We start from the raw sequence: 13,383 nt of genomic DNA, 5'->3' as shown, positions 1-13,383 counted from the left end.
CAGACGGGAGAAGAGGATTTGAGAGTGGTCTGCTGGTGGCAAAAGCCAGGAGTGGCTGGATCTGCGGCTACGGTGACACACCTGGTGTGGTCGCCTCACAGTTCTGGAACTCTCTCCCATGTCACGGTCCTCCGGGCAGGGGCCCTTCAACTGCGGCAGGGGCCCACCTTGCCCAGGACTGCACAGGCAGGCACGTCCCACAGGTTTCCTTTACTTCTCAGACTAGTTAGCCACTTAAACCTGTGCTGGCAAACGACAACCCCACCTGCTTCCACGCCCATCCCATCCACCCGCCTACTTGACAAGGGGAAGGGCGTCTCTCCTCTGACTCCGGGGAACGGTACCATTTGCGTGGGCACCCCACTGCCTACCACCCCCTGGCTCTTCTCTGTGCCCTCTCTTCCCCACCCTCCACCTCTGCTCCCTGACGGACTGATTTCCATCATCGTGTAAACTTGTCCAAAACCGTCCCATCAGAGAGAGAGAGACAGGCAGAGGCACACAGAGAAAAGAAGACAATGGAGCAGGTCGCCCTCCAGCCACAGGTCTTTTGCTGGCGCCTCTTTAAGAGTAAACTTCTTGAAAGAGTTATCAACGTCTACACTCAAGGCTCTGCTTTCTCACTTCTAACTCACTTTTCAACCCACTGTGATAAAGCTGCCACCCTATCACACCACCTACTTTAGTTATACTAAAGTAAAAAAACACACACTTTTCAGTTCTTAGTTTACTCTTTCTAGTATCTTTCCACACTCATCTGTTCCTCCTCCTTTTATTATTTTGTATTTTTTATTATCTTTTTTTTAAAGATACATGTTCTCTCCTTCTTGAATCCTCTCTTCATTTTCAGTGACATCTCTCCCCCAGGTTTCCTCTTACAGATCTCCTTTTCATATCCTTTAGTGAGTTCTCCTTGCTCTAGTCACTTCTTCAAAATGTTATTCTCCTTCTACCTCTGTATTAGTGGTAGTATATATATGATAGAACTTGCTTCCATATGTGTAGAAAATCTCTGGAAAGACAGCCAAAAATCTGGTAAAAGGGGTTGCCTCCTAAGAAGGCAAATAATGGCTTTGGGACAGGATGGAGGGGGGACTTCCATGTCACCACGAACTCTGTTGTACATTTCGAGCACTTTACCAAGACATGCACTAAGTGTTTAAAACAACAAAGACAATTTAAGAATAGAAAAAAACAGCACAACTATCAGCTAGTTCAGTGCGTGTCAAGCACATCCAGAAGAACGAAAGTCAAGCCCCAAGCAGGGAGCACAGACAAGACCCGAAGACGGGACAAGAGGAGCCTCTACTAAGCCCGGGTTAGAACTCAAAGGGGCACAGCTGGCGGCCTCTATTCTAACGGAGACGGGCGTCCTGCGCCACGACGGAGCCGGAACAAAGCGCTCACTACCACGAAGGGCAAGAGAGAAGCACAGGTAATTTGGCTGTACCTGGAGGGGGACCACCTTGGGAATCAGATGATCAAAATAATCATCAACTGCTTCAACGAAGCCCCCGTGTGCCGTCCTCAGCTTCAAGTTAGGGTTCCGCAGCAACCAGCTGGGGACAAAAGGTGGCGGGTGCAGAGTTAGAGGCTGGGAGGCGGCGAGAGGGTGGCCAACAGCAGCCCCTTAGCGGAGCTCCCTCCCGCAGAGATCGACTTCTTTTGATCTCGTGCCCAGGACCCTGGATCCCTCGAGGTTCCTGCGCGGTCTGACTGTGTGAGCTTTCTGGAGCTTTCCAGCAGACTGGTGAGACGTGGAAGAAACGCAGGACCTCACATCCCTGGGGCCCTTAAGAGGACTGCAGTGCTTTCCCCTCCACTCTGCTCCAGTGCAGGCCTGCGTCCGCGGGGGCTCCCATCAGACGCTCTGCTCCCATCAGCTCGTTAGAGGCATCTTCTCGGAGCGCAGCCTCTGTATCTCGGGTGCTGCACCATGTGTCCTCCAAGAGGAGGGCGCACAGTGAGGCCTCCAAGCCAACAGGAGTAGCTGCTTCTCCCTCCGGGAGGACTTGCTCTCCTCCTGAGCTGGATGGGAGGACAAGCTCATCTTGGAGGAAAGCAAAGCCCCGGGTCTGACTCTGGGTAAACTGAGGTCTTCTTAGCTTGGAAAGGCCACAGGAGCAGATTCACGGATGCTCACCTGAAGCTCGACTGTCTGGGCTGAGGGCCAGCATTGCAGACCAGAGAACAAGGCAAGGAAGATGAGAAGGAAGGGAGGGGCACTGAGGGCGCTCAGGGCACGGGAGCACGGGGCCCTCCGTTAAAAATAAGGAGGAAAACGTACTGAGCAGACTTCCAGCCGCGCCCTTCCATCTCCAAGCCCTCCCATCCCTTCCTTCCCACGCTTGAGAACTGGGTGAGCACAGCCCCCTCTGGAGAAAGGAGATCTGACGCCCCCATGGCTCTTCTGTCCCCCTCTCAAGCTCCTGGCCTGGAAGGCGGGACTGCGTCAATACCGTCCTCACGACGTTCGCATGAGCACTCCACGAGACGAACATCCACAGTGTGGAGCAAGACACAAGACAGGCGCTCAAGATAGGAAGGCTGCTTTTACTACTACTAGAAGAAAATGTTACTTAAACTAAAGCAGCATGCTTTATTACAACCACAACTCTGGACTCTCGGCCACCTGCTTACCTGGGCAGGCCCCCCAGGTCGACCTCGGCGCAGATGTAGGGGCCTGGACGCAGGATCACCCACAGCCCGAGCTCGGCCGCCAGCAGGATGAAGGCCCTAGGGGCGAGCAAGGGCCTTGAAGGCTCAGGACAGCCCAGGGCCGAGGCCAGGGGGGCTGAGCCAGGGGAGGGGGGTCCAGCACCCAGCACAGGCCAGGGGTCTGAGCCAGGGGAGGGGGGTGGCCAGTATCCAGCACAGGCCAGGGGGGCTGAGCCAGGGGAGGGGGAGGGGGAGCCAGCACCCAGCACAGGCCAGGGGGGCTGAGCCAGAGGAGGGTGGGGGAGCCAGCACAGGCCAGGGGGGCTGAGCCAGAGGAGGGTGGGGGAGCCAGCACAGCCCAGGGGGGCTGAGCCAGGGGAGGGTGGGGGAGCCAGCACCCAGCACAGGCCAGGGGGGCTGAGCCAGGGGAGGGTGGGGGAGCCAGCACCCAGCACAGGCCAGGGGGGCTGAGCCAGGGGAGGGTGGGGGAGCCAGCACCCAGCACAGGCCAGGGGGGCTGAGCCAGGGGAGGGTGGGGGAGCCAGCACCCAGCACAGGCCAGGGGGGCTGAGCCAGGGGAGGGTGGGGGAGCCAGCACAGGCCAGGGGGGCTGAGCCAGGGGAGGGTGCGGGAGCCAGCACCCAGCACAGGCCAGGGGGGCTGAGCCAGGGGAGGGTGCGGGAGCCAGCACCCAGCACAGGCCAGGGGGGCTGAGCCGGGGGGAGGGTGGGGGAGCCAGCACCCAGCACAGGCCAGGGGGGCTGAGCCAGGGGAGGGGGGGCCAGCACCCAGCACAGGCCAGGGGGGCTGAGCCGGGGGAGGGTGGGGGAGCCAGCACAGGCCAGGGGGGGCTGAGCCAGGGGAGGGTGGGGGAGCCAGCATCCACAGTGGAGAAGGCACCTGGCTCCTCCCTCCACCCTCCCCACTCGACCAGGAGACTAGAGTGGGGGCAGTGAGGCTGCAGCCCCTCCTTCCCGTGGGCAGGGAACCCAGAGGCCAGAGAGGCCTGCGAGCCGGGTTTCCACGGGCTCCCAGCTCAGGACAGTCCACGCAGACTCCCAGGGGAGAGCACACGAGGCACCCCAGCAGGAGCCTGACCCCGAATGCTCTGCCAACCGAGAGTGAGCTGGACCCCGCTCCAGGCGGGCTGGCCCCCTGGGCCTTCGCGCCTCTTGGGCTGCCCTGGAGAAGCCTGGGCGCAGAGGCCGCAGGCCCAGGCCCCTAGAGGACAGGCTCGCGGCTGGGGGGCACCCAGGGCTGCGAGGAAAGCCTTCCAGAGGGTCCTGGGAGCAAAGCGTTAGGACGTCTGTGGTTCCTGACCAGCCCCAGGAGCCACCCTTTGCTTCCCACCTCAGGCACAGAAACAACATCAGCACCTACTCCAGGTCCAGGTTCCCAGAGAAGTCGAATTTGCCTCTTTCTGGCTCGTGGAGGTTCCAGGGAACATAGCTGGGAAAGAAAAGAGAGAAATGGGATAAGCACCTTCTTATTTCTTTCCTCCAAATTCCTAGATCCGACTCAACCAAAGCCAGATGAAGTTGTTTGATATTGTACCCCCAACTGTATTTTGCTCCTAAGTTAGTTATTTAAAATAAGCAATAAATACATAAATCATTAACATAAAAAGGCACAAGTAAAGAATGATAGGAACAGGACAAAAGATAAAACTACAACTAGAAATTAAAATGTATAAGACAATGCTATAAACATCTTTACTTGACTAAATTGGAAATTTTGAATATTTTCTTTCAAAGACTGGCTGAGTGACCAAGATGGCAGCATAAGATGCTCCAGGGTTCTGTCCCCTCACAGAATCTTTGAAACTAGCAAAATCTGGCAAAGCCACTTTCCTCAAAACCCCAGATAAGAGTTAAAAACCTGCAGGGACTGGGCAGGTATCAAACCAAGGAAACAAGCTTAAACCAGAAGGAGAAGCGCATGATTCCCTCGCTGCCCCCCTCGCCCCCCAGCATGGGGGGGGCGCCAGCCTGTGCGCCCACTGTGGGTCCCTGGCTCTGTTCAGAGGGAAACACCATCTGCCCACGGGGGTGCCTCCATGTGGGTGCCAATCTACAGGGTGGCGGCCTGGAAGCCTGAACCAGGACACCCATCTCTGGTTCACCCCCAGAACGTGCCCTGCAGGGAGGAGCAGCCTGAGGACAGCGAAAGCAGATTAAGAAACAACTGCATCAAAGCGGCCTGACGCCAAGGACTGCCAACTTCAAGACATAAAGTGGGGGCAGGCGAGTCCCTTTCACAGCGTGCAGGAGGCATCTGGATCCTGACAAGTGGGTGCTTCCTAAGGCCAGGAGCACAGGCCCAGGACAAGACGCAGCCTCATAAGAAAACGGAGAAGACGCCGCAATTCTCCTCAGGCTGATCATTCTGACAGAAGGGCTAAATTCTGAATGGAGAGCCAGATCTGAGCCAATCTGAATGGTGTTCTTTGCATTGGTTTCCTTTGTTAACTCCTGATACTCAAGTGAACTCTGTCACATCACAAGCTGCATGCGAGCTTAAGGAATAGACAATTCACAGACTAACCTCTGATAGAACATTTAAATATGAAAATGTGCTGTGTGCACCAGCAGATTACAAGACAAACGAAGAAAAGGGAAAATATGGCCCATCCAAAAACAAGATAAATCTCAGCAACCATCAAAAAAGAATACCAGACTTTGGACATACTAGACAAAGATTTTTAAAAAGTGATCTTCAACATGCTAAAGAGATAAAATTATGTAGAAAGAACTAAAGAATATCAAAAGAATAATGAACAATATGAGAATTTCAATGAAGAGGAACCAAACAGACATACTGGAGTTGAAGGCCAGAACCACTGAAATTAAAAATTCCCTAGGGAGTGGATGTGGCTCAAGCAGTTGAACACCTGCCTCCCACACGGGGGGTGTCCCAGGTTTGGTTCCTGGTGCCTCCTAAAGAAAACAAACAGCAAAACAATGAGCAGACAACAAGCAAATCAAAGAGCAAAATAACAAGCAAACAATAAGCAAAACAATGAGCAAAAACAACAAGCAAACAATGAGCAAGCAGACAAGGCAGCCAACTCAGGGGAGCCTATGTGGCTCAGTGGTTGAGTGCTCGCCTCCCACATACAAGGCCCCTGTCAATCCCCTGTCCCAGTACCTAAAAAAAATATTCTCTAGAGGGTTTCAACAGCAGATTAGAGCTAGCAGAGAAAGAATCAGTGAACTAGAACATAGGACAATTTAAATAATTCAGGCTGAGGCACAGAAAGGAAAAAGAATGAAAAAGGAAACAGACTAAGAGACCTGCATGACACCATCAAGCACACCAATATATGCATTTTGGGAATCCTGGAAGGAGAAGAAAGAGAAGGAAGGCAGAAAGAATATTAAAAAAAAAAAAGCAGAAAACTTCTCAAATTTAATTAAAGACATAAATATACACATTCAAGAAGCCCAGGAAACCACAAACATGATAAACTTGAAGAGAGCCACAACTACAAATATCGTTGTTAAACTGTCAAATGTCAAGGAAAAGGAGAGAGTTCTGAAAGCTGTAGGAGAAAAAATACATGTTATATACAAGGGAGTCCCCGTAAGATTAAATGCCAATTGCTTTTCAGAAACCATGGAGGCAGGAAGGCAGTGAGACAAAATATTTAAAGTACTAAAATAAATAATTGCCAATCAAGAATTTATATCCAGCCATACTGACCTTCAAAAATGAGAACGAGATTAAGACATTCCCAAATGAACACTGAGGGAGTTCATCGCCACTGATTTACCCTGCAAGCAGTGCTAACGGGGGTTCTTCAGACGGAAAGGAAAGGACACTAGACAGTGGACTGAAGTGACACGGAGATACACAAATCTACAGAAAAGGTCAACATATGGGAAATTCTAAACACCAATACTATTGCATTTTTTGTATGTAAATAAATTCACTTTTTACTTCTTATGGTTCTAAATACAATGCATAAAAAGTAATGTTAAAGCTATGGTTTTAGACATACAATGTATAAAGGTACAGTTTATAATAAATAAAACAAAAAGGTGGGTTGAGAGAAGGTTACAGGAACAGTGTCTATGTATGTTACTTAAGTTAAATTGCTATCAAGTCAAATATGATAGTTACAGATTTACATTGTTAAATTTAAGCCATATGGTAACCACAAGGAAAATATCTCAGACATACATACAAAAGGGCATGAGAAGTAAGTAAAAATGATTTTTAAAAAGTCAAATAAACATAAGAATAGGCATTAACAGAAGAATTGAGAGAGCCAAACAAGGTATGACTTAAAAAGACCAAATAGCAAAGGCAGAGAAACTCCTGTGTTATCAGTAACACTTCAAATGTACATGGATTAAACTCTCCAGTCAAAAGACAAGGATTGGCAGAATGGATTTAAAAAAAAGAAAGCATGATACAACTATATGCTATTTGCAAGAGACCTTAAATACAAAGACAAAAGTAGGTTGAAAGTGAAAGGATGGAAAACATTCCGTGAAAATAGTAGCCAAAAAGAGAACTAGGGTAGCTATATTAGTATCAGATAAAATAGACTTTATGTCAAAAACTGTTTCAAGGGACAAACAAGGATACTATATACAGATAAAATGTCAATTCAACTGAACTCATAACAATTATATGTATGCACCTAATCGTAGAGCCCTAAAATGTATGAAGACAATATTGACAGATTCAAAGGGAAGAAATAAATGGTCCTATATTACAAGTTGGAGACTTCAGTATACCATTTGCAATATTGGATAGAGCATCTAGACAGAAGATCAATAAGGAAATGGAAGACTTGAATGACACTATACACCAAGCAGAACTTTTGAACATATATAGAACACTTTACCCAACAATAGAATATACATTCTTCTCTAGTGCACATGGATCATGACTAAGGATGCACGTTATGCCAGTAACAAAACAAGTCTCAATAAATTTAAAAATAATGAAGCTGGGAAACGGACTTTGGCCCAGTGGTTGGGGTGTCCCTCTACCACATGGGAGGTCCGCGGTTCAAGCCCCGGGCCTGGGCCTCCTTGACCCGTGTGGAGCTGGCCCATGCGCAGTGCTGATGCGCGCAAGGAGTGCCATGCTACACAGGGGTGTCCCCCGCGTGGGGCAGCCCCACGCGCAAGGAGTGCACCCATAGGGAGAGCCGCCCAGCGCGAAGGAGGGAGCAGCCTGCCGAGGAATGGCGCCGCCCACACTTCCCGTGCCGCTGACGACAACAGAAGCGGACAAAGAAACAAGACGCAGCAAAAAGACACAGAAAACAGACAACCGAGGGAGGGGAGGGGAATTAAATAAATAAAAATAAATCTTTAAAAAAAAAAAAAAATGAAGTTACTCCGTGTATCTTCTCTACCCAGCTAGAAATAAATAACAAGAAAAAGCAGGAAATTGACAAATATATAGAAATTAAACAACATACTCAAAGAACCAATAGGTCAGAGAAGAAACAACAATGGAAATCAGGTTGAATGTCAAAAAAAAAAGTCAAGTAATTTCATTTCAACAAGGGTGGAGAAAATCCATATGATTCCCTCAATAGATGCAGAAAATAGCTTTCAATAAAATTCAAAGTTATTGGTGATTATACTCTGTCTGATAGGTGGGTGAATTATCAATCTTTTCCTGTCCGCTTCAAATTCACCCTTCCAGTAATTGCTCTGCAATCCCGGAGTCTACCCTTTAAACATTTTCTCCTTTCCAGTGAGTAAATTGCTAAGTTTTGCCAGTAGAGGGCGGTGGAAGGACATTTAAGAGGCAGGGGGCTTCTCTTTCTCATGCTGATGAGCCATTTTTGCATTTCTGTGCTCCTGCTGTGCGTTGCTGAGCAGGTAAGTTCACGGAGACCTGCTGGTGGTGTTTTCTCTTTTAAAAATTCAATACATTATCGGTATCCATTACAACCAATGTAAATTAGCCCAGAAAGGCAAAGGAACTTAAATACTTGGAAATTAATAAAATTATAGATGTAAAACTTTGCATTAAATGTCCCATAGTGTGTGTAGGTTTTTTAAAAGATTGATTGATTTCTCCCCACCCCCTTGTTCTCACTTGCTGTGTGTCTGTTTGTCTTTTAGGAGGCATCAGGAAATGAACCTGGGACCTCCAGTGTGGGAGGGAGGCACCTAATCGCTTGAGCCACCCCTGTTCCCTGCTTTGTTGTGTCTCTCATTATGTTTTTCTTCTTGTGCCTCTTGTTGCATGATCACGTTGCATCAGCTTGCTGCACCTGCACATCACTGTCTTTTTTAGTAGACACCCAACCAGAGACCTCCCATGTGGTAGGCAGGAGCTTAATCTTTTGAGTCACATCCACTTCCCTGCCCCATAATGTTTTGCTAATACTTTTCTCCTCTCTTTCCATATTGTACATTTTGAGCTGTCTTAATTTTTTCCAGATATTAACTAATAGAATTCCATTATTTGACCGTGAAACAACAGGCCTCTCTAATTGCCAGTGACAAAAATTGAATCAAGGACCAGAAATACACTCTGCATCATAAAATGTCCCTGCAAAGGACACTTAGACCTTACAAGTTGTTGCAAAATCCTCTGGACATAATCCTCAATCTTTAAATAAAGTCTGTAATTATGAGAGGCAGCTGAATTGTTTAGCCGCTGGACCCTGGCACCTGATGGATCCTAAGTGCAGCTCCATTATTAATAACTTGTGGCTTTGGAAAACTAATTTAACCTCTCCACGTCTCATTTTCCTCACCTGCTAAATGGGGCTAATAAATTACACTCACCGCATGGTGTGGCTCTGGGGATTGAGAGAATTAATCTTGCCCAGGGTTTAGCACTCACCTGGCACACAGTAAATACTATATGAAAGTCTATTGAATAAAATGTGTTTGCTTAGAGTGGTAGACACATTCAAACTAATGGCTCCGTCTTCTGGCAATGACGGAAACTTTATAATAAGGGTCTTCCCTGCTCACCCCCTAACTTGTAGGATCGCTATTTCCGTGAAGTTACCCACACATGGAAATGGTCTGCTATCCCTCATTCAAATCGACCTTTGCTTTGAACACGGATTTTATTTGATGGCTCCTTTCTTGTGTAACTCCTGGGGTCACCCCCTTCACAGCCCCCAGCCACGCCTAGAGAGCAGGGAAGGGCACCATGGCCTGGAGGCTAGGACTGGGGGCTCTGCAGCTGGACCCCAGGGGTGGCCTCTAGTGCCATCTTGAGCAAGCTCGTCAACCCTCTGTGCCCCAGGGTCCATTCATCTCATCGGACAGTTGTGAGGATTGAGCGCCTCCGTGGAAATGCTTCCAGCATGCCTGTCCGAAAGCCCGAAGCCAGTCCCCTTATGTCACAACACACAGTATCAGGTTATACCACGCTCACTTCCATTCAGAGCCTTCTGGTGGACTAAAGCGTTAGTATTTCTTTGTGCCTCTGTTTACTGAACATACGTCATGTACCAGCCATAATGTTGAAAGGTTTTACCTTATTCGAGCATCAAAACAACCTCCAGAGGGAAATGTTATTCTTACCATTTATTGGATGAGGACACTGGGGCCCTGGGACGGAAGACCAGGTCTGTGCGATTCCAAATCCCATCCACTTAGTCAATACACTGCTATGTCCTTTCCCTTTATGTCATTAAAATGTCCCTTTATTGATACTGCCAGTTCCTCACAGGCTCCATTTTTTATGTTGCTATTTCCTCTATGCATTTGTACAGTTTAATACACAAAATTAAAATTGTTTTTAAACGCCCTGTCATGATCTCTAAGTACACCTTGACTGTAAGTCTGGGTTTTGTTTTTTGTTTTTTGCAAGCAGAAAGTTTATTGAGAAGCTCTGCCAACGAAGGGGGTCTGAAGAATAGACTGCAGCCCATGTATGTCATTTTTATATTGCTATTTCTGCTACATGTTTGTGCAATTTAATACACAAAATTAAAATTGTTTTTAAAGCGCCTCTAAGTATACCTTGAATGTAAGTCACTAATCTAGAGCTCCTAAGAGACCCAGGGCCTCCCCCCTTAGAGAGACTGCTGAGGAAATCACACACCCCCTTATTTTCCTCTCCTTAATGCCTGTTCAAGGCTTCGACGAGGGTAAACTAAAGGGAGACGGTAAGGCCCCGGGGAGCGTGTGCCTCGAGCGCGCGCGCTGGAAAGCGCAGCCAACCCCGGGCCGGGCGCCCAGGCGGGCGGGCTCTCGGGCTCTCGGGCCGCCGTGCGGAGCCCGCGCGGCCGGGCCGCACTCACGTGGTGACGGTGTTCAAGCCGCAGGCCCGCAGCTTCCGCAGGCGGTCCCGCCAGTACTCCCGCGGCACCCGGAAATAGTGGATGGAGCCCCCCAGGACCAGGAAGTCGCGGCCTTCCAGCGTGAAGGGCGGGTTCCCCTGGGCTGCGGTTTTCACCTCCAGGCCCACGTGCCGGTCCTTCAGGTTGGAAGGGGTCAGATGCAGCCAGTCAAACCTGGACAGAGAGAGAGCGCCTGCCGCAGCCCTGGAGGAGGCAGGGGCCGCCGGGGGCCCCTTCCCGCGCGCCTGCTCCAGGAGGAGCTGCGTCCGCTCCCTTCCCACCTGCGCACGCTGCGCCGCTCCTGGGGCTCACTCTCGGCGTCGTGTTGCACCCGAGGAACAAAACCGGGCAAGGTAAATGGCAGGAACCAGAGGCACAGGAGCCTCTTCGTGGAGAGTCGCGGGCTGCGAGGAGAAAGGGCAGCTGCTTAGGGGGTCGGGGCCGGGGCGCTGGCCCCCAGGGGCTGGCAGGAGATGAGCGGATGGGAAGGCGCAGAGAAGCCCTCGTGGAGGCAGGTGTTCTCCGCGGCTTACCCTGGGGTCCCCTCACCATGGACGCGTCCCCACCCCCCTCGCCGCCCCGGTGGGCCTGAGAATGGGGCGCCTGAGCTGCCGACTGACTCCCCATCCTAAAAGACCGGCGCGCGCAGAAACAGGCAGGCTGGTGGGTCCCAGGACCCCGGGAGGGCAGGGGTCGCCGTGACAACTGTAGGAGTGCTACTCTCCAGGGCGGAGGGGGTAATTCAGGAACGGGCAGCGCAGGGAGAGGTGAGACTTGAAAGGGGAGTTGAGAAGGAGAGCCTGGCCCCCGCGAGGCCCAGGGAGGTGTCGCCGTCCGGGGGCCCCGCCCTCGGGCTCAGGTGCCGTCCCCAGGGCCCCGCGCCCGACCCGCTGACGAAGGACGGGACCGGGGGGAGAGGAGCCGCTCCGCGCCGGGAAGGGCCAGACCCTGGAGAGGCCACAGTCCGTCACCTGAGCCGGCGCGGGGCGCTCATGGCCCCGAGGATGGGAGCGCGGGCTCCCGTTCCACTGTCCCTGTAGCCTGGTAGGCTGCTCCGCCCGGGGTCTGCGTGGGAGAGATGAGACGCGGGGGCCGGGCAGGGGGCACCCGGACGGAGGGGCGCAGAAGCAGTCCCGGCGCTGGCCCCCGAGGTCCCTGCTGCTGGCTCCCGGAGTCCCCGGCGATGGCGCGCCCCGCGCGCTGGCTTCTGAGGTCCCGGGTGCCGGCGAGGCGGCGCGCGCGGGCCTCCGAGGCGCAAGGTCGTCGGGGGTCCCGGGACGGCAGGGTCCGGCCGGGCGAGCGGGAGCCGAGGCCTCCGGGGGCGGGAAGAGCAGACGCCGGGGGCGGTGCGTCGCGCGCTGAGGCTGGAGCCACCCGCCTCGGCACAGACCCCGCTCGGCGAGCGGCCGGAACGGGAGGATCTGGGCTTAGCGCCCTGACCTTGAATCCCCGAAGCTGGAGGTCAGCAGCCGGCGGGGACGACCCCGCGGAACCCGCGAAGGAAGAGGGAGGGCCGCGCATCCCACGCCGGCCCGGGGGAAGGGCCGCCTCTGCTCGCTCGCTCAGCCCGGCGTGTTCCCGCTCCAGGGCAGTGCTGGGGCGGAAGCTGCGAAAGGCGCACGTGCTCTGCTCTCAAGGTCGGGTAGACAGGACCTGACCCGAGCCTGAGTAGCTGGTTTCCCACGAGGCTGTGAGCGCTGAGATAAAGACTCCCGTAGATAAGATTCAGGTATAGAAGGGGGACCAGCCCCACCCCCCGGGCGATTGTTGCAAATAATGTGAATTATCAAAGCAAAGAAAAGCGGGCTTGTTGTTCCCATCAGTGGGAACAGCTTGAAAGTAGCTACCTAGTATTTGCAGAAATCACGGACTTGCGCCCTTTGGGTATAAAGCAGTGGGTGGGAGGGAGAGGTGGGGTAGCAGCCAGATCTCCAGGGCGCTGGGTGCAATGCTGACTAGCTCAGTCCCTCTCCCCAGAGCATGGGTCCGGGGCAGAAACTAAGTAAGATTTTAGTTTATGGACCTGCCAGGCTGCAAGGTAGTGGCCAGCTGGGAAGCCAAGGAGCCATCCCAGCCCTGCTGGTGGAGGGTGAGGGCCTGAAGTGCCTCATCAGGACAGGAGGGTGTGACTACTTCTATCCTTATCAGTGGCACCCGGAATCTGTCGTGTCTCTCTTTGTTGCCTCATCTTGCTGTGTCAGCTCTCTATGTGTGCCGCGCCATTCCTGGGCAGGCTGCAGTTTCTTTCGCGCTGGGCGGCTCTCCTTACCGGGCGCACTCCTTGCGCGTGGGGCTCCCCTATGCAGGAGACACCCCTGTGTGGCACGCACTCCTTGCGCGCATCAGCACTGCGCATGGGCCAACTCCACATGGGTCAAGGTTTGAACCTTGGACCTCCCATGTGGTAGGCGATGCTTTATCCATTGGGCCAAGTCCGCTTCCCA

General features: G+C 52.2%; 1 protein-coding gene across 1 annotated transcript in view; it reads right to left on the bottom strand.

Annotated features, from left to right (window-relative positions):
* Positions 1-12,165, bottom strand: part of LOC101425282 (beta-galactosidase-1-like protein 3) — a 31,993-nt gene extending 19,828 nt beyond the window's left edge. The window contains exons 1-6 of the mRNA XM_004467683.3: positions 11,911-12,165; positions 11,221-11,343; positions 10,901-11,113; positions 4,039-4,107; positions 2,641-2,736; positions 1,451-1,559 (exon numbers count right to left, since the gene is read on the bottom strand). Coding sequence (XP_004467740.2) covers positions 1,451-1,559; positions 2,641-2,736; positions 4,039-4,107; positions 10,901-11,113; positions 11,221-11,343; positions 11,911-11,933 — 633 coding nt within the window. The 5' untranslated portion in view covers positions 11,934-12,165. The remainder of the gene's footprint in view (positions 1-1,450; positions 1,560-2,640; positions 2,737-4,038; positions 4,108-10,900; positions 11,114-11,220; positions 11,344-11,910) is intronic.
* Between the last annotated feature and the right edge of the window lie 1,218 nt (positions 12,166-13,383).

The sequence above is a fragment of the Dasypus novemcinctus genome, chromosome 27 (assembly GCF_030445035.2).
Source record: "Dasypus novemcinctus isolate mDasNov1 chromosome 27, mDasNov1.1.hap2, whole genome shotgun sequence".
Classification (NCBI taxonomy): Eukaryota; Metazoa; Chordata; class Mammalia; order Cingulata; family Dasypodidae; genus Dasypus; species Dasypus novemcinctus.
This window is presented reverse-complemented; position numbering and strand designations above follow the sequence as displayed.